Below are 18,774 nucleotides of genomic sequence, written 5' to 3' on the forward strand. Positions count from 1 at the left end.
GGCATCCTGCTGAGAGAAGTGCATCTGTTGTGTGGCTCCTCTGCATCCTTCTCTGGCTACACTCTGAATGTCAAGCCCCACTGAACAGAACAGGATCCAGGTCGTCATGGAGACAGGAGCAGACCCTCTCTGGAACAGAGGCAGGTAGTCACTGTGGCTTGGCTGGCCCGCTGAGTGTAGAGGCACGCCCTCTGCTGTCCGCTGGCAGCATCAGGCCCACAGAGAGAGGCTGAAGGTCTGAATGGCTTTGGATGTGTAACACTGTGGAAATGATTAGCGCACACTCTGTGCATTAGCTCTGGGGACACACTCTGCTCAGCTGAGTGCTATATTTCAAGACTTTGCTTTAGGCATGTTCTCGTTCTGTTGTAGAGGAGACTGAGTGCATCTACTGTACATGGCCTGAACCAAAAATATCCAGTGTTGAAAGAATTCCTGCCATTTCCTCTGCTTTTTACGTTTTCATCTCTTTGATGCCTTTCACAGTCTCACCCATCTCTGCTCTCTCCCATCCTCCCTCTTGTCTCATTTATTGTTCTTGTTCGTGCCTGTTTTTACATCCCATTGATGTCTTTCACCCATCTTCCTATCTCTGTCTCCTCTTAATCGTTCTGTCTCTGCTTCTTTTTACCTCTTGTCGGCACTACTTTCCCTTTCTGTTGCTTTCCCAATCCCACTTCCTCTGATCTGTGTCCTCTCTCTGCCTCAATCCCAGATAATTCCCTCTCTGTGGAATTGGAAGATTGGAGCAGGCGAGAGCAAAAGAGAGATTATACTGCCAGATTAGTGGACAGGAGCAGCAATACATAATCTCACTGACACACACACACACACACACACACACACACACTCTTTCGATCTCATGCAAACACGTGCACAAAGCATTTGCCACATGAATAAATGCACGAGCACATAATCAGACACTTGTTGTTTTTCTGAAACAGCTGTTTGACCCTCTCGCTTTGCCCTCTGACCTACAGGGTGATGTGCCATCAGCCACTGGGGGGCATCTGTCCTCTCTGCAACCTGTTCACCCTCTAAAGCTTATGGGATAGGAGTGTGCGTGCCCCTTCCCAACCCTGCAGCCCCACTGGAGTCTTTTGTGCCAAAGCTGAGTTGCGCTGAAGGAGACGAAATGGGCAGCCCGGGTAGCGAGGTGGGTCTAGCCGGGCCGGTGGAGCCTGCGCTGGAGGCTCTGTGTCCGGAGTGCGGCCAGATCCACCGCAGCTGGGAGAACCACCTTTACAACTACCGCCTGGAAGTGGACGACGACCTGGTGTGCCACATCTGCCTGCAGCCGCTGGTGCAGCCGCTGGACACGCCGTGCGGACACACCTTCTGCGCCCGCTGCCTACGTAGCTTCCTGCAGGAGAGGGACTTCTGCCCTCTGGACAGGACGCGGCTGCAGCTGCAGGCCTGCCGCAGATCCAGCATCTTGGTGCACAAGCTGCTGGACAAGCTGTCGGTCTCCTGCCCTTTGACCCCAGTCTGCTCTCTCAGCATGCCACGATGTGACCTGGAGGCACACCTCAAACACAGGTAATAATGCTGAAATGCAGATGTAATGGATGGATGAATGCATACATGCAAACACACTCTGGGATCAAACACTCCGTATGCATGACCACCAGGATTTCACAGCATTAGGCAGCTTTATTGTGTTGGAGTCAAACAAAGACAACAGGTAATTGGCTACTTACTTGCCAGTGACCATTAGTTAGACCTCCTCCATCCTCGTGATTGACTTCTGTCTCAACAGAGCTTGATGAGAGATCATGAATCACAGTCCAGACCTGTTAGACTTAGCCACTATTCTTAACCTTGAAGGTTTCCCCCCTGTCCACACGCTCTGGCTTTTGGCCCATTTGGACCAGGTGCTGTGAGACCCTGAGGGGATTATTGGGCTGTAGGTCATGTGACGGGGGATTAGTGGTTCCCTACCACAGTCATGGGTTGGCTGACCAGGAGCTTCATGTTCTCATTCTGCAACCATGTTGAGCAACTTCAACACCAGAGACCTTTTCAACCACTTCTTCTGTGAGACAGCTAAGGGCAACCCTGGCCTGTGGTGAGTCCAACACAGTGGGATAGGTGATCCACATGATTTGGGATGGCATGATAGCTTGCTTCTTTCAGTGGTTTCCTCTATTTTTTTTTTTTCTTCGGGTGACTTTCTTTGTTGCTCTGTTTCCACGTCTTACACTGAAATGCAAGACGGTGTGTGTACACTTACTTCATTTATTCATTCTGTTTGCCATGCAGAACCCAGGTTAGGTGGTTGTTGCTGTTACACGAATGAGAAAGTATCAGAATAAATGTAGCGGTGCCCGGCGAACTGAAAAAGCATTCAGAAATGTGTCTGTGCTTGGTGGAGATATTGATCTGGGAGCAGACTTCTGTAGAGGTGGATTTTCTTGAGATGGAGTCTGTTGCTAAGGTAGTATCCATTGGCGTTTTGATGCGGGCTTATTGATTGGTTATCCACTAACACCTCAGTTAAGTTGAGAAGATTTGCCTTAACAAGCTCACACTAACAAGCTACCGCTAACAATCTCTTAAAAGGTTTTCTGAGTCAGCTGTTTTTACAGGCGACCCCAGACATCAACTGCTGATTTGAATGTCTTTAAACTAACTTTGGCTGAATGACTGCCAGTGAAGCCACAAGTGACAATTATGAGATAACGGTAAATGGTTAAATGTCATCTAGCAGTGTCAGAAAGTCAGCAAACTGACTTTGTTATTATTGATGTTTGCATATTTGTCTGAAGCTCGCTAACAGAAGCTGTCAGAGCAGGTGAGGTTGTATTAAAGTGAGTAAATGTGTCTTATAATACTTCTAAACTCCCCTTTTATTATGCTAAAAGAAAAGATGTGTTATTTAACTGTTTGGTCTCAAAATAGTCTGAAAACAAGAAAAGGTATTTATCTTAACTAAAAATAGGCCTAAGATTCCAGATTTCATAGCAGCTCTCTCTCTCTTTAAACTTAATTGTAAACGGCATCCTTGTCCTCAACTTTTCTCAATCACATCAGCACAAAGGGCACATCTGAGCGAAGGTTGCACACATTTGTTATGTCGAGAAGAAGACAAGAAAAGATGGTTTAAGGCAGATCAAACAAGGTCGCTGCGAGGGCTAACGTGACATTCTTCAGTAAAGATTAAACCTCGTCCCACGTGGGCTCTCAGCTCCCCTGCTCTGCAGACTTAAGATAGTTAACAGGGGCCAAGAGTCTGTTGCCGCTGTGTGACATTGTCAGTCAACAATGTTTATGTGGCAGATTAGGGATCGGACACTGGACATTAGATTAAAAGAGGATAGCGCCAGGACACAGCGTTCTACTGTGGTCAAGGTGGGCAGGTTTATTTTATTACTGATGGTGTGCATGTGTGAGAACTGAGGTGCTTTTACAGTCCCCGAACCCAAGTACACGAATTACAACCAGTGTGTGAGCAAAATCAGTTAAAGTGTTAAGTGGTTGTAATAAAAGTTCACCTCTTTTCCTCTCAAAGCTATTTCTCCTTGACATTAATGGAAAAGGCTTTGGATCAAGGGTAGATGAGAAAGAGAATTAATTAAAGAAAAGAGAATTACACCGGGCTACATGGTGTTACATCACATGTTGAGTGTCTTTCATGTTGAATTTGCAAGGAAAGGAGGCAGGAATAGAAGTGGAGCTCAAGTGGTGATGGTTTTTTGGGGGGCCGATGCTAATATCGATTTGTAGAACATAAAAAATTCCAATGCTGTTATATTGGTAGATATTCCTCATATATATAGACAATATTATGCATATAGTGTGTTAGAGTTATATTAAAAAGTAAAAATAATGTAGTTGTTGTTTATTAATTTTTCACTAATGTTTATGTCAAACTAGTGAGCAGCACATTGTGAATCCATTACTTTATTCAGCACCACTGTGTGCTCGGCTGTGATGCGTCTCTGCTACATGCGCTGCAGACACAGTGCTGTTTGAACGTTTTAAACTATGGAACTGGAGCCACTCTGTTGGACAAACTATGTGATGCCACAGTTTCTATATTACCCAAAGCACCAAAAAATAATTAATATCAGTGCAAATCAAACAACACGTTTGCCGATGCATCTGTGATAGGCCAGCATCGACCGATGATATCTGCTGCCTGATATATCAGTTGGGCCTCAACCAGAGGCATTTAAATAATTCACTTCATAGCTTCCACTCACAGTAAATACTTCAGAGTCAATTAAGGGTGAAACCACAGTGATCCCTTGAGGGTGTCAGTTTATTTTTACTTGTTCCTCAGTGAGGAGTTGCTATTAATGGGGCTGCACAGATACATCATTCTCCAGTGGACTTGTGTTTGTTTTAGGGGAAAGAACTGGCTGAAGTGGGTGAACTTTTTGGAACTAACTTGCACCTCATTATTCAATTATTTAAGTTGTCACAAATGTGAGTATTGGCTGGCTTTCTCTCTTTTATGTCATTTTTATTTGAATGTTTTGTGATTTGGACTATGGATCGGGCAAAATAGGTAATTCGTGGGAATTTGTGAGAGGCATTTTTCACCATTTTCTGACTTTAGGAGTTTATGATCACATGATATGATCTTCCTCAGCAGATGGAGCTGCTCATTGTCCATTCCCGTGAGCACGAATGTCGGCCTTAATTAGTAATTTAGTAAATTACTTGACATTTTGGTATTTTTTAAGCAGGTTTAAAGGATCGCTCTATCTCTCTAGCAGCTGATCAGTTTGTTTGTTATGAGGAGCGCTACTCAAGCTGTGAAAACAGTTATATAAAGTCTTCTGTGGGTCTGGATGAGATTTGTCATGTCTAAAAAAAAACTGGTTACGTAATTAGACTTCAAAATCAACAGAAAGTTACAAACTGGGGGTATGCAGTATGGAGGACTTTGGCTTTTACCATGAGTTTAAGAAAAGACACTATCAGTTTGCATTATTTATCATTTCTGGAGCTTCACTTGCGTAAGGGAGAACAAGTCATGATATCTCAGCCCTCTGCTGCACTGATTTTGGAAGCACGAAACTAAAATGCTGTAGTAGCTCCTAAAAAAATTATGAACCGGTTGACAAAAATAAATATGTAGAAGAAGAAAATAGAACCAAATATTGTTTGGTGAGCGATAGTGCTGCAGTTTATTTACAGTATGTTGGGACTGCCTTTTTTTTTTTTTTTTTTTAACCTGCCCGTCCCTGAACTCCTTTGTGGATGCTTTAAACAAAAAGAGAAACTCCCTGATGAGATCCAATGAGCATAAACATCTAAAGCCGAACCTGATTTTCTTTACACATCAGATGGACTAACAAACTGACACCTGTTGCTTGGTGAAAGGTGTCCCGGGACGCGGTGTCAGCAGACGAGTGTGGACGGCCCGCGATGTGAGAGTGGAGACGAGCGAGCCATGGTGACCAGCCCTCCCAGATCTCCCCATTCCCCACAGACAGACCTGAGGGACCGGACGCCGTCGCCGCCCACTGGACCTAATAACGCTTCCGGCAATGGGCCTGTGTGGACAGACGATGCCGGCCTCGACAACCCTGCCTTTGAGGAAAGCACTGAAGAAGACAGTGAGTCGATCCACTGGTCCTGTCTCTAAGTGGAGAGATTTAGGTTGTCAATAAAGTCAATGTGAGTTTAGATCTGTTAGGCCATAATAGAAATCCTTCTGTGCATGTCCCTCTGTCTTCAGGTGTGGTTGGGTTGGAGTGTGTGGTCCCCAGGGTGAAGCGGCCCCTCAGTAATCCTTGCATCCATCTCCTCCGCTCTGTCAGCTCCACCTCCTCTGGCTGGGACTGTCCTGAATCCCCGCCTCTGTCTGCCGAGGAGGGTATGACATCATTCCTTTATTTGACTGAGCATCTTTGTTGGATACTAGAGAGCCAGACAAAAAAAAAAAAAAGGATAATCACATTCAGGCAACATTATGCCAAATGTTAGGTAGACACGAAAATTACGTTCTGAAGTGCAGCCGTGTAATGTGATTTGTGCCTCCATTAGGCTGTGTGAAGTTGCCCTCCCTCCCTGAAGGAGAGATAACTGCCATAGAGGTCCACCGGGCAAACCCATACGTTGAGCTAGGAATCAGCATCGTGGGCGGGAATGAGACGCCTCTCATCAACATCGTGATTCAAGAAGTGTACCGGGACGGGGTCATCGCACGAGACGGGAGGCTGCTGGCTGGAGATCAGATACTGCAGGTAAGAGAGGAGAGTGGATTCAGGGGATATTTGTTGAAGAAGTTTACAATCTATCCTAATTTTTATACACGTAAGGATTCTACTAACTATAAACTAGTTTATAGCTTCACTTTAACAATTAGTGATTGTTTTCTAGGATAGTTTCAGTATATGGAATGTGCTTTATTGGTATGCTGTGCTGTACATGTTTTGTGCAGGGTTTCATGATTATCCTTTTAGCTCATCTGAATTCCTCCTTAGTCATCTTGTACACTCACACCTTTATAGACTTTTGCACTTCATATTTAAAGCTGCTCTATTCATTTTTTTTTTCTGTTACCAGTGCATCACATGACTTTTTGAATCTGAAAGGAGCTGCTCATAGTGACAAATCCACACAGAATTATTACTTGATTCTGCATCTCACCTCAAACATACTGAGCATTTTAGTGTCATTTGGCTCATTGTTTTGGTTTCAAGACCTTCACAATAATGCCTTCGTTGACCCTCAATGCTGTCATCAGTGCCGTTTCATCTAGACTTTTTAACAAGGAAGCTTTGATAAAAGCGTTGTCCAGCAGGCAGCAAGAATGGATGTACACTAGATTTATTTCCCAGGAGCTGGTGGCTAAAAGAGAATGAGTTTTGGACCTACATTTTACCTTCAATCAAAAACGGATGCGATGTGTGTGTGTGTGAATCTGCAAGTAGGACACGCTTCACTAACCGTTCCTTTGTTGCTTCTGTACTATTCCAAAATGCCACTAATGTAACACCACTTTCATCTTAATGAACTTCAATGATAATTGTGTCATCAAACGGAGCCTTAACAGATACAGAATGACATTCAGTCAAATATGAGCACTTGAGTTCTAGTTTTTCAAATATAAATAATCCTAATTGTACATGTTACAATACCAAATAAACTCACGGCTTGTAAGATATACATAACACAGTGCTCCCTCCATGTGTCTCTGTCCCTCAAGGTGAACAATGTGGACATCAGTAATGTGCCGCACAGTTTTGCCCGCTCCACCCTGGCGCGTCCCTGCACCACCCTGCAGCTCACTGTGCTCAGGGAGCGTCGCTGCGCCTCTCGGGCACCTCCCTCCTCTTCCTCCTCCACCCCAGCTGTGCCCCACGCGCCCTGCTCCACCCCCGAAGGCACCCCGTCCAGCCCCGCCACACTGAGAATCACCCTACATAAGCGAGACTCGACAGAGCAGCTCGGCATCAAGCTGGTGCGGCGAACGGATGAGTCAGGAGTGTTTGTGTTGGATCTCCTGGAGGGAGGCCTGGCAGCCAAGGACGGCAGACTGCGGAGTAACGACCGCGTGTTGGCAGTCAACGACCAGGACCTTCGCCACGGCACCCCGGAGCAGGCTGCTCAGATCATACAGGTAGGAGTATATGTGGTTATTAAGACTGGATTTGTTTTGATATTAAAATAAGGCAATGGAATTTTGGTGCTTCGGATTTGACTCTAAAGGACTGACTCTAACTTTTCAGGCCAGCGGAGAGCGAGTCCACCTGCTGATTGGCCGACCCAGCAAACCAACTCCACCCCCACCGCCAAAATCGAGCTCCACCAGAGACCTCTACTGCCTTGATCACTTCCTGCCTAACCACAGCTCTACCCCGAGTCCTGTGCCCATACACCTGTCCCGCACCAGCACCCACAGAGTGAGGAAATGACTTGCATATGTGTGTGGGTGTGAGTGTGGTTCCATCACCAATAGCAAGCGGTTGCATTTCCAGTTTCACCTTCACATGAAAAGCATGCTTTTAGTGATGGAGTTTAATTGAAAACATAATTTGCTATACAAAGGAATAGGAAAGGACATTTATCTGCAAGTAGACACTGTTTTATTAAGGCTGAGTCTGTTTGTGTTGCGTCCTTGTGATGACTCCCAGGACCTGTCCCAGTGTGTGACCTGTAAGGAGAAACACATCACTGTGAAGAAGGAACCTCTCGAGTCTCTGGGCATGACCGTCGCGGGAGGGCGGGGCAGTAAGAGCGGGGAGCTGCCAATCTTTGTGACCAGTGTCCAACCACATGGCTGCTTGTCTAGGGACGGACGAATCAAAAGAGGTGAACTCTCCTTATAAAATTTCAGTAATGGGGTCAATTCAGCCAGATCACAACCATCACATCAGTAACTCCTTCTTGCTCTCCTCCCTCAGGTGACGTGCTGCTGAGTATCAACGGGCAGGACCTGACGTACCTGAGCCACAGCGAGGCTGTGGGCACCTTGAAGGCCAGCGCTGCCTCACCGTCCGTCCAGCTGCGAGTGCTTGAGGTCAGCATGGTGGAGGAGCACGACCACGACGAGCTGCTGCCTCACACGCACGACAGCGACTTCGATGCCAACTGGTCGCCCTCATGGGTCATGTGGCTCGGGCTGCCCAGGTGAGCACACAGAGGACAGGAAGGATTGTGAAATCGTACAATTCTGGATATGAGGTTGTTTTTGAGCTACGATCAGACGTCTGAATCTGTTATTATGCAAAGTTGCTGTGGTAACTGTGATCGTATGCATCGCATTTAACTGAGTCATGGTTGTGAAAAGCTCTTCAGCTGCTCTCTTCACCTTTTTTTAGACTGGGCGGTATGAACTGAGACATTTATCATCATAAACTGTCATGTTGAATTCTTTCTGATTTGTTTGTCGTAACTAATTACTGTCAAATGTCAGAACTGTGAGCTTTGGGCTGATTTGTTGCTTTGATGTCACTGGTTGTTGCAGCTATTCTCATCTCACTTGCGACTATATACTGAAAACTGTATGAGTATATTTCCTGGCCCTCCTTCACTCTGAACACTCCTCTTGCAGCTACCTACACAGTAGTCATGAGATTGTACTGCGGAGGAGTCACCCGGGCAGCTGGGGCTTCAGCATCGTCGGGGGATACGAGGAAAGCCACGGCAACCAGGCCTTCTTTATCAAGACCATCGTCCTCGGTACACCTGCGTACTATGACGGCCGCCTCAAGTGAGTGATTAGTTGTTCTTCCCTCGACTATCTGTGTCTTATGTTCGCCGTGATATAGTGGTGAATCAGCAAGTAGATAAACTGTGACCTCCTGCTTTTGATAGAGGAGAGTGGCGTGATGATAGGCAGACAGAGGGCATTACAAAAAAACAATACATTTTTATTTCAGATTCTTTTTTTCCCTGTTTTTATATGCTCCATAAGAGTTTATTGTATGCCTTTGTTATTTTAAGAAAAAACGCATAATGATCACTACAATTCATGATAGAAGACGTATATGCTTGAGCATTTCAAGATTTCATTGAAAACAAAGTAAACTCCTGCAGTTCTTGCAAAGATTTGCTGTGTATTCTGCACTTCTTTTCTTTACCAGTCTTCATAGGTGTGGCCTTTTTGCTGCGTCATCATTATCTTATCTATTGTCATAATGCAACTAATAACCAATAAAAGAAATCAGTTCCGTTTGACCTCGTCTGTGTGCACACAGTTTACAAATAGAAGTGAAAAAATCTGTTGTAGTTATAAAAAGAATAGGTGAACCCTGTTCTGCAGTTCAAAAGCAGTGGTATCATTTACTAAATGGGCTCCTTTGGTATGCAACAAAGATGGCAGTTATCTTAAATTTAATTTTCTCACAACTGACCTGGGGTTAAACTGACAGGATTTTCTCTCCAGTGCCCTTTTTCTTTACCTGTTCTATCCCAGCAGTAGAAAATATTAAGAACAAGCCATTTTTTTCTCAAAGATTTCAGGATGTGATGATCTGTATTTGTCCTCTTATCAACAAGGTGACAAAAATACAGAGACCAACAATAAATTGACATACTATAGTTGGGATATAGTTTGTGCCATAGTTAAAAACACAACCAGAGCTACGCTGTTGCATTATGTACATGCTCCTTTAGTACTTGCTAAAAGCTTGTTACAGCAGGAAACTACTGAGCCTGTATTTCAAATGAAAGATGCATTGTTGGCATTATGGCTGCAGCCTGCAGCTGTCAGGTCCTGTTTATAGTCCAATACGTCCATGCTGACTTGTCTCTTGGTGTCGTCTCAGGTGTGGTGACATGATAGTGGCAGTCAACGGCCTGTCGACAGCAGGGATGAGCCACTCGGCGCTCGTGCCCATGTTGAAAGAGCAGCGCAGCCGGGTGGCGCTTACTGTGGTCTCCTGGCCCGGCAGCCTGGTATAGCCGGGCCATATCATCAGCAGGCTGCGCTCTACGCTGAGTCCACCCAGAACGTTCTATATTGGGAACGACCTTGGCCAAAGTGAACTGGTACACGCTACTGTACATCGCTCCATACCGGGCTTAATCCAGGACCAAAAGCATTCAGAACTGTTGTAGACCCAGCAGGACCAAGCCTGTCCTGACCAGGTGGGAACTGATCCAGATCGTGCCACGTCACTCGACAGACTGCACTCACAAACACACTGCTGTGTTCATATGGTCATGTTGTCTTCACTCCCGCAGGGAGAATGGTACTGCAACTGTTAACAGGCGATCTGTGCTGTATTCACCTCACCAGGCAGTTGTAGAATCCAGGGCTGTATTCAGGTGGATGCACCGTTGCAAGCGGAGATAAAAACATTTTTAAAAAGCAGTCTGCGATCCTGTCATCTCGGATAATGACCGCAAATCACGTTAATCAAGATGTTCTGCAACGCCAGAGCTGTATCCAGCTGAATAAGCCTCAGGCCTTATTAGAAACCTGCCGCACCCTGGGGGCTCAACTGCCCTTAGGCCTCATCACCATGACAACCAGCTGTCCCATCAGCTGGAGTTTTATACATGTGTGAATGTGTGTTCTGTTTGTTTAATAAATATTTCCTTCGAAGGAAAAATGACTCGACAGTGTGCTTTGACTTTGCAATGAGGATTGGAGTGTATACGGCAGTTTAGCATGTTTACATGAGCATGTTTTAAACAGCCTACACAGGTATAGAAAGATGTCTAGTTTTATGCTTTTTTAATTAGGCTTTGTTCACACTGGCATAAACAAAGTACATCAACAGAAATATGCAGTTTGTGTCGCTCATAATGAACACATCCAAGCAGATATTAATAATGCAGCCTCAAGATTTTTTATCCTGTAAAGTTATATTGCACAGCTTTGCAGCGAGCTTGCTGGCCTCCGCTTGATTGGCTGCAGCTGTCAGTCTGACCTGCTGTGCCATCCGCAAGGGCTGATTCTTTTTAGGATGCAGCTTCTGGAAGGGGAGCAGAGAAATAAAACCATACATCATGCACAAGGACAGAAGGGAGAAAAGTCACATTTCCTATATAAAAAAAAAAAAAAGCAGACAAGGACGGTTTACCTTCAGCTTTTTCCTTGCTGGGTCATGCACCACTCCATGTCGCCATAGGCTTTCCTGATTAACAGTCACACCGGTCACCAAATACAGCATCAGCAATTTAACAGATCAAGTCACCCAAATACGTCAATTTGGGTCATACCATGTACATTTGTTTCTCTTTTTTTAAGTGCTCCTTTGTTTAAAAAAGAAAAGCTTTTCCATAATGTAGGCTACTATTGAGTTTGTGCTGCTTAAAAAACACTGAACACATTTTAATAAGCAGGGGATGTCACTCAGAATAAGCTACCTCATTCTGCACCGTTTCAAGCCAAACATAGTTTAGTATTCATTTCCTATTGTATTAGTTTGCAGTGCGCATATGTCAAGATCTTTAAAAAGTAAAAACCTTAAACTATCAGCACAGCTGGTGCAACTATTTTGAGAAAGTAGTTCATTATTTTGGTGAACTTGCAGCATTTAACGTCATTAAACTGCAGTGCAGGTTTACCTTCATGGCAAAGCTCTTCCCACAGCCAGCGTAGGCACAGCTGATGGGCTTCTTCCCCTCATGATCTACTAGTACGTGACTTTCCAAGTGGAAGCGACGGGTGAACTTTTTGTCACAACCTTCTCTGGGACACAAAAACATCCTCCTCTCCCCAGAGTGAACGCGCAGCTCGTGCTGTTGCAAGAACCAGGCGTTGTTAAACTGCCTTTTGCATGCTACACACGGCACCTTAACTAAGAAACAGAGATCAAAATGCAGTTGCCATTTGTGATTCAGCAGCTCATGATTAACAAAATGAATCTAATGTTTTGCAACATTACACCCATACCTTTGTGTTCTTTTCTGTGATTCACATATTCTGTCCAGGTTTTTCCAAGGAAGGGACACATTTCATCCTCACAAGGGTAACCTGCAGCAGACAGTTTAAGTTGAACTTGCATTAAAAAAGAAAAAACTGCATCCTCGTTACCAACCAACCTTCATGCACTTTCTCATGATGCTTCAGTTTTCCACGGCTGGGAAATTCTCTTGTGCATTCACTGAAAGTACAACTACATCAAAAGAAAAAGTTTAGATGTGAGATGGCCCAAAATAAGCAAAAATCACACTTTCTGTGCAGCCACTCACTGAAAAGGCAGAATCTGCTGGTGCTCACACATATGGGCTTTCAGTTGGTACTTCTTGTTGAAATCCTTGCTGCAGCCTTGATGGTCACACTGAGGGAAAACAATAGCATAAGCAACCAAGAATCACTGAACATCTTGCAAGAAAAAAAAAAAAAGAAGGTTAGCAAAAGGAGGACTGCTGTACTTTATATCGCTTTTCCTGGTGCTGGTGGACTCGAGCCATGTGGTTTTTCAGGCTGGCATTTGTCACAAAGGCCTCAGAGCATCCATCAGCCAGACACCTGGAGAGCAGAGCAGCCAATAGATCTACACAAAACACCACGGAAGTCTATTTTACTTTGTCATTTCAAAAAAGGGACATGGTGGCTTACTTGTGTGGTTTCTCCCCACTGTGACTGAGCTCATGTCTGGTGAGTTGATGGCGAGTGCAAAAGCTCTTGTCGCAGTTCTCACAGGAGAAAGGTTTCTAACATCAGGCAGAGATCAGACACACAATGTGAACGTGTTGGCTTGGTCATTCTCGTGTCAGCTGTTTATATTTGTTCAGTTTGGCTATGAGCTCTTCTGAGCCACTTACCAATCCCGTGTGTTTGCAAAGGTGAGCCTCTAGCCTCCATGACTTACTGAACGTAGCTTCACAATCAGAAAAAGAACAAACATAGCTTGTTTGACTTTGCAACCTCTTTCCCATCTTTAATAAGAGATGTCAGGTGTGGTGTTATGGTCCCAGACAAAACTTGTACTAAAGGGGTAGGACACTATTGACCTACAACCACCAACTCACCTGAACTTCATTTATCTTACTGGAATGTACCATTTTGGGAAGAAAAGGGGGGTGTCATGACTCACTGAAACGGAGAAAGCCTCCTGTTGTTCAGCAGTCACCTACACTCCACTGATCCAATGTGAAATATGTGAGGCCTCCTCAGTTTAACAGTGACTCCACTGATACGCAAACATTATAAACCTCCAGGAGCCTTTTCTTCCACACTGATTGATACAGGCTTTAAAAATGTCACCCAGGCTCCTTGCAGTATGCATCCCTATCTGCTGATCTGCTGTGGGGTGAGCAGACCTCGAGAGAGGCGACTGTCTGTCTCCATTAATCACACACACACTGAATTTACTCCTCTAATCTTAATCTTATCAACCCTCTAATAACGTTCTCTGATAGGCATGATTTATTGTTGTCAGACGTTCAGTGAGATCTTTTGTAACCCACAAACCTGAAACTAAATCTGCCCTTAAAGCTCCAGTGTGCAACATTTGAAAGCAGAACACGTCACAAATGTTAGTTTGAATTTGGTGTATTTTATTGCTATGAGCTCAATTTCACATTTAAAAGAGGAAGGGTATGATAGTTTTGTTTTGAAAGTTTTATTGTTTGGTTTTAGCTCAAATTAAATGTTGAATTTTCCATTCAATCAAAGCAGAAATTCAAATATTAACAACAAAATGAGATAAATGCCGCAAAGGTGGACAAAGTACTTTTTTTGTCAAAGATTTTGAAGCCAAATTTTAGGGCTAAAAAAAAAAAAAGCCAGAGTCACAGACAATCCAATGACGTTATCAGCTTGTCCAAACATTACAGATCACCCTCTGCGCCCATGCCATGCTCTCATGTGAAACCTTTGACTGACTTTTGTGAATAAGGCCTATTGAGAGCCTGTTGGGCGTTACCTCAGTGCCCTCCCACGCTTCAGGTAAGCATGGCTGGGTCAGTTGACACTGTTATCAGCCTCCTCCTCCTCTCATCCGGTCCCCCACCACCACCACCTGTTCTGTCAGGGACGGGATCAATACAGCTGGCCCAATATCCGTCTATATGGCCATGCCTACACCTGTCTCTGATAACCAGCACAGACTCTCACCCCACCTATCACACACACAGATACAGCATGTGCTCTGTTTGGCCTGCAGTGGGATTTTCTTGTGCCTTTTGTCTAACTTTCGGGCCGATCCCAAACACACAACGTTACACCTACAATTGCATCACAGTCACAAATATTAGTCTCACGACCACTGAAGGTCTCTGTTGTTGAGAAACTCAGAGAGTATGAGGGATGGTGAGGCCTTGAAGGGGAGATCAGATTGTAAAGGGTTGGGTCAGCTAAGCTGCAAAGAAAATCCTATTCTAGATTTAACCATGTTACATTGGAAATTAATGGCACATTAAGTCATTTGTGGTCCTCACAGCACAGTGGCACAAGTAATAAGTCACCCAGGTTCCTTATTACAGTGGTTTATTTGAGAGTTTCCATTTTGGGTAACTTTATACTTTTAAATTAGCGACCAGAAGTTACATTTACATTCATTTTAAAGTAAGATACAAGCCACTATTCAAATAAAGCTTTTGCATACAAATTTAGAAAACAGCGTAGCTTAAACAATCCAAAACTTAGGGGAAAAAAATCCACCTCAACCTGACACAACACTGAGATACTCCTTATATTCCGTAAACGCTGAAATGCATCAACACCCACCAACATAGAATTTTATACAAAGCACCATTAGACTGGGAAAAGATCCAATTTACATAACATTTGTACTTTTAAACTTTTAGCACTTTTGTCTGATAATACTTCAGTGTCTTTATACAGTGTAAAAAGCAGGACATGAGATTTCTTTTACTTGTAGTAGTTCTAATTTTACCATTTAAATCATTTTTTATTTGTAAAAAATACTTTTTTGGTCATTGTTTCAGATAAATCACACTTATGCAATGAAGGCATACCCAGTCCCTTTTCATTACTGAACTTATTTAATTGAATGTACAGTACATTGGACACAAACCCTAACATATGATAGATATGGTGCCATCCAAAAGAATTTTATCAGCAGGTGGAAATCTCTTCAGCTTCTGCGTAATTAGATAAAAATATGCATTTCTTACACAATATTTATTTGTGAAATAAAACCTTCATAAAAAAATAATTGATCTAATCCATGAATTTAATAAATAGTCTAGACATCAAGGTTTGCTTGTTTCTTTGTTTTTAAAAAACGACTTTTGCTCCAGTTAAAGCCATATCTCCTGGCAGATTCACTGTCCTCTTTCCTCTAAATAATCCATCCTGCCAGCAGATGTCATGAGGACATTTATTTAGGAAACAATATCTCCAAATAAAGTTGACCCTGATGCCTGTGGATTACAGATCAGGACACTAAAAGACAAATTTCAGGGCTTTTAAAATGACATCTCTGAGATAAATATATCTAAGTTTGGGGATATAAACAAAAAAATATCTTTGCCACACGTCCCTCTCAGTTTGAATCACACAAGGTGGGAGGTCAGATAATTGTGAAATGTCATATCTGCATATCATGCTATGCAACAGTTCTACACAACCCTCTTGTGTGTGTCCATGTCCAATTATCTACTGTTTGTGTGTGTGTGGTTAATGTGTAACGCTGCGGGTCGATACAGCTGCTCCGAGCTGCTGGCTGAGCTGACAAACTCAATCTGTGTGTGTCAAACCTGTGTGATTAAGGAGTTCATAGTGCTGCACAGCTTTTATCGTCTCTCGGCCCTCCTCCCTCTCGCTTGCTTTCTCTCTCCTTCTATTTACTTTTTGTTTCTTCAATCAGTAACTTCCGCGAGCCGGTGCCACATATGACACTCTGGGGTGTCTGTGAGAACACACACAAAGGACTTACTGTAAAGTGGATGGAGATCACAGATGAAAAAAAATAGCACCTGACTGTACAGGTTCATAAAACTGGGGGGAGGGCTGGACCAGTGTAGGCAGGAGGAAGTCACTATGGATGATTTTTAATCCACAGTTTCTTCAAATATCAAGCTAAAAGCTGTGAGAATATTCAAATGTGTATAGATAACATTTGCGTTATCTAAATACTCCAAGCAAAATCCAGACCTTGCCAATCAATACCGCAGGCTTTGGCTGCCATCCTGCTCACTGATTGATTGCATTTTGTTTTTCCACCTGTTTTCTTCCTGGTTTTATCTCCACAGGTTGTTGGACACTTATTACTCTGCCCCGATAAGGCCCATGTCTGGAGAATTCCCTGACCTCAGGCCTGTGCAGGTTTATCTCTAAACGGGGTGCCACCATTGTTCACAAGAGGATTACAGCATTCATTCATTTTGTGCCATGTTCTCTGTTCGGATACACTTTATTTACAGATTCCATCAATTTATTATTATTTTTTTGCTTAAAATGTTGAAAATAATCGTCTTTTGGACTGATTCCTGTTGTCCTCCTCCGTCCTGAGCTGCTGGCCGTATCTCTCTAAACCGGTTCTAATTTGTGTAAATATTGAGTAAAGTACTGAGGTGGGATGAGATAACCTATTTGTCACATAACCAGCCAGCCATTCAGCCTCCACTGATTAAACAACACACAAGTGGTCCACACACACGCACACACACACACAGCTCAACCCCACCACGATGTTCTTATTTTTAATACAGAGGAACATAGAGCGTCAAAATCAATATGCACCAATGTGTCACCGGTCTACTGGTGGACTACGATATATGGTGAAAATCTGTGTATTTTTCTAGAACCCACTCATGCACAGGAGGCAAAATAGTGCATGATCCTGAGCTGCTTCAAACTTGAATGAATTGTATCTGATTATTCAAGTACTGTCTATAGGTAAAGATATATAACATGTAAAAAATGACTCTCGTGTCTTAATTGTATTTTAACTGCTCAAAAGTGAATTATGCACGTCTAAGCCAACTGTGACTAACTTTATTTTTACTCAATTATACTCAGACAAGTTATAAGGGAGTATAATCAGGAGGAAAAGACCATTCTGATTGGTCAACCACAGTTTTGACAAATCTAATCTAGATTGTAGGTACAAAAGACATTTCTGATTAATCAGAATTGCAGATTCTTTCGGTATCTATTTTTGTTTTATTTCATTTTACCTCACAGTGGAAAACACTCTTTAAATAAATTAAATCCTCTACTAAATAGCTACCACTGATTATAATGTGATATAGTTTGGATATTAACAACTGTCCTGTATGGAAATAACAAGAAAGCAAAATAACTCGACCTAAATTAGCGAGAGTTTTATGAAAATTTGCTATTCTGACAAAAAAAAATTGGCTGTGCAGAGGTGAGCAGGGGAAATTATGACCACGAAGAAGGACGGTGGTTTAGTTTGAGACTTTTTAAGGAAAATGCTGAATCATGGTCTGTTGACATGTTTTACATAAAAAAATAAAAAATCTATCAACTGAAGTTAAGGATAACACAGTCTGTGGTTATAATAATTCCTAATCTGTACCAATGACAAATTATTACAATCTTATAATGTGTGATTATGATGTGTACCTACTCTGTATATATTCAACTACATTACTCTTCAGTACATGAACTGTCCTGCTGCAGACACCTGCTGCTCCTGGTCTCAGCTCAGCACACATCCTGGTGCACACTGCCCCCTACTGCAGCAACAGTAGAAACTGCTCATCAATGTCATCAGCTACAAAGAAAATGACTAAAATGATCTGATTTTCATCACCTTTAATCAACATGCACCCACACACAACAAAAACATCCTCTTTTACCCTGTCAGATGGAATCAATTCCAATTTCTGCATCATCTTACTGAAACTCTCTTTACAAGATATATGTTTAGTAGATGATATGTGCAAAGTCAGGTTTCATATATATTTCACCATCATCCAATAAGACTGAATGATTCCATGTGTACTGGGTCTCATTTCATACAGTTTCCTGTAATTCAGGCCAATATGCATTACCTTTTGAAACTTTGGGATACTACAAAATTCTGAGGCTGGGTACATCTTTAGGCTTCAGTTTGTAACGAACATCTAACTTGTTGGTGACTGGAGTTGAAAAGGTTCAATGTGAAACTACAGATACTTATTCCGCTGCGTCACAGTTCAGCAGTGACAGATGGCTGGGTTACATGTATATCTAATGAGACCTCAACTGAGACCAAAGCTGTAATGAAATCCACAAGCTTGCCTTATTTTCATTCATTCATCACTCAAATGAATCTATCTGGCAGCTGCACTTTATTGCTACTTTACATATTTAAATGTACAGGTTTATAAAACATGCCAACCCATCAGCAGATATTTGTAGTTAAAACCATTAGTAAACACATTGAATAGTTGGGTGACAGAAAATTAAACTGCAACTACTGCAATCATTTGTTAATG

At 43.0% G+C, this 18,774-nt stretch overlaps 2 protein-coding genes across 2 annotated transcripts; one reads left to right on the top strand and one right to left on the bottom strand.

Annotated features, from left to right (window-relative positions):
- The first annotated feature begins 1,135 nt into the window (after positions 1 to 1,135).
- lnx2a (ligand of numb-protein X 2a) lies at positions 1,136 to 11,008 on the top strand. The gene is made up of 10 exons (XM_008306360.1): positions 1,136 to 1,539; positions 5,335 to 5,570; positions 5,693 to 5,830; positions 6,001 to 6,200; positions 7,166 to 7,579; positions 7,689 to 7,862; positions 8,094 to 8,271; positions 8,364 to 8,589; positions 9,014 to 9,172; positions 10,230 to 11,008. Exons 1-10 carry the CDS (start codon positions 1,136 to 1,138, stop codon positions 10,363 to 10,365), a joined length of 2,265 nt encoding a protein of 754 aa, XP_008304582.1. The 3' UTR covers positions 10,366 to 11,008.
- A 241-nt stretch (positions 11,009 to 11,249) lies between these two features.
- gtf3ab (general transcription factor IIIA, b) lies at positions 11,250 to 13,296 on the bottom strand. The gene is made up of 8 exons (XM_008306366.1): positions 13,183 to 13,296; positions 12,977 to 13,071; positions 12,790 to 12,886; positions 12,607 to 12,695; positions 12,457 to 12,530; positions 12,308 to 12,388; positions 11,980 to 12,212; positions 11,250 to 11,384 (listed from the first exon to the last, which is right to left on the bottom strand). The coding sequence occupies exons 1-8, from the start codon at positions 13,294 to 13,296 to the stop codon at positions 11,250 to 11,252; spliced, it is 918 nt and encodes a 305-aa protein (XP_008304588.1).
- Positions 13,297 to 18,774: the final 5,478 nt, after the last annotated feature.

This window comes from Stegastes partitus, unplaced genomic scaffold (assembly GCF_000690725.1).
Source record: "Stegastes partitus isolate 25-593 unplaced genomic scaffold, Stegastes_partitus-1.0.2 Scaffold3645, whole genome shotgun sequence".
NCBI lineage: Eukaryota > Metazoa > Chordata > Actinopteri > Pomacentridae > Stegastes > Stegastes partitus.

Coding starts and splice junctions, on each gene's coding strand:
- lnx2a (XM_008306360.1), top strand. CDS start 1,136: ATGGGCAGCCCGGGTAGCGAGGTGGGTCTAGCCGGGCCGGTGGAGCCT. Junction 5,831..6,000: donor GCCTCTGTCTGCCGAGGAGG/GTATGACATCAT, acceptor TGCCTCCATTAG/GCTGTGTGAAGTTGCCCTCC. Junction 8,590..9,013: donor ATGTGGCTCGGGCTGCCCAG/GTGAGCACACAG, acceptor CTCCTCTTGCAG/CTACCTACACAGTAGTCATG.
- gtf3ab (XM_008306366.1), bottom strand. CDS start 13,296: ATGGGAAAGAGGTTGCAAAGTCAAACAAGCTATGTTTGTTCTTTTTCT. Junction 12,887..12,976: donor AGTGGGGAGAAACCACACAA/GTAAGCCACCAT, acceptor TCTGCTCTCCAG/GTGTCTGGCTGATGGATGCT. Junction 12,696..12,789: donor ACCAGGAAAAGCGATATAAA/GTACAGCAGTCC, acceptor GTTTTCCCTCAG/TGTGACCATCAAGGCTGCAG.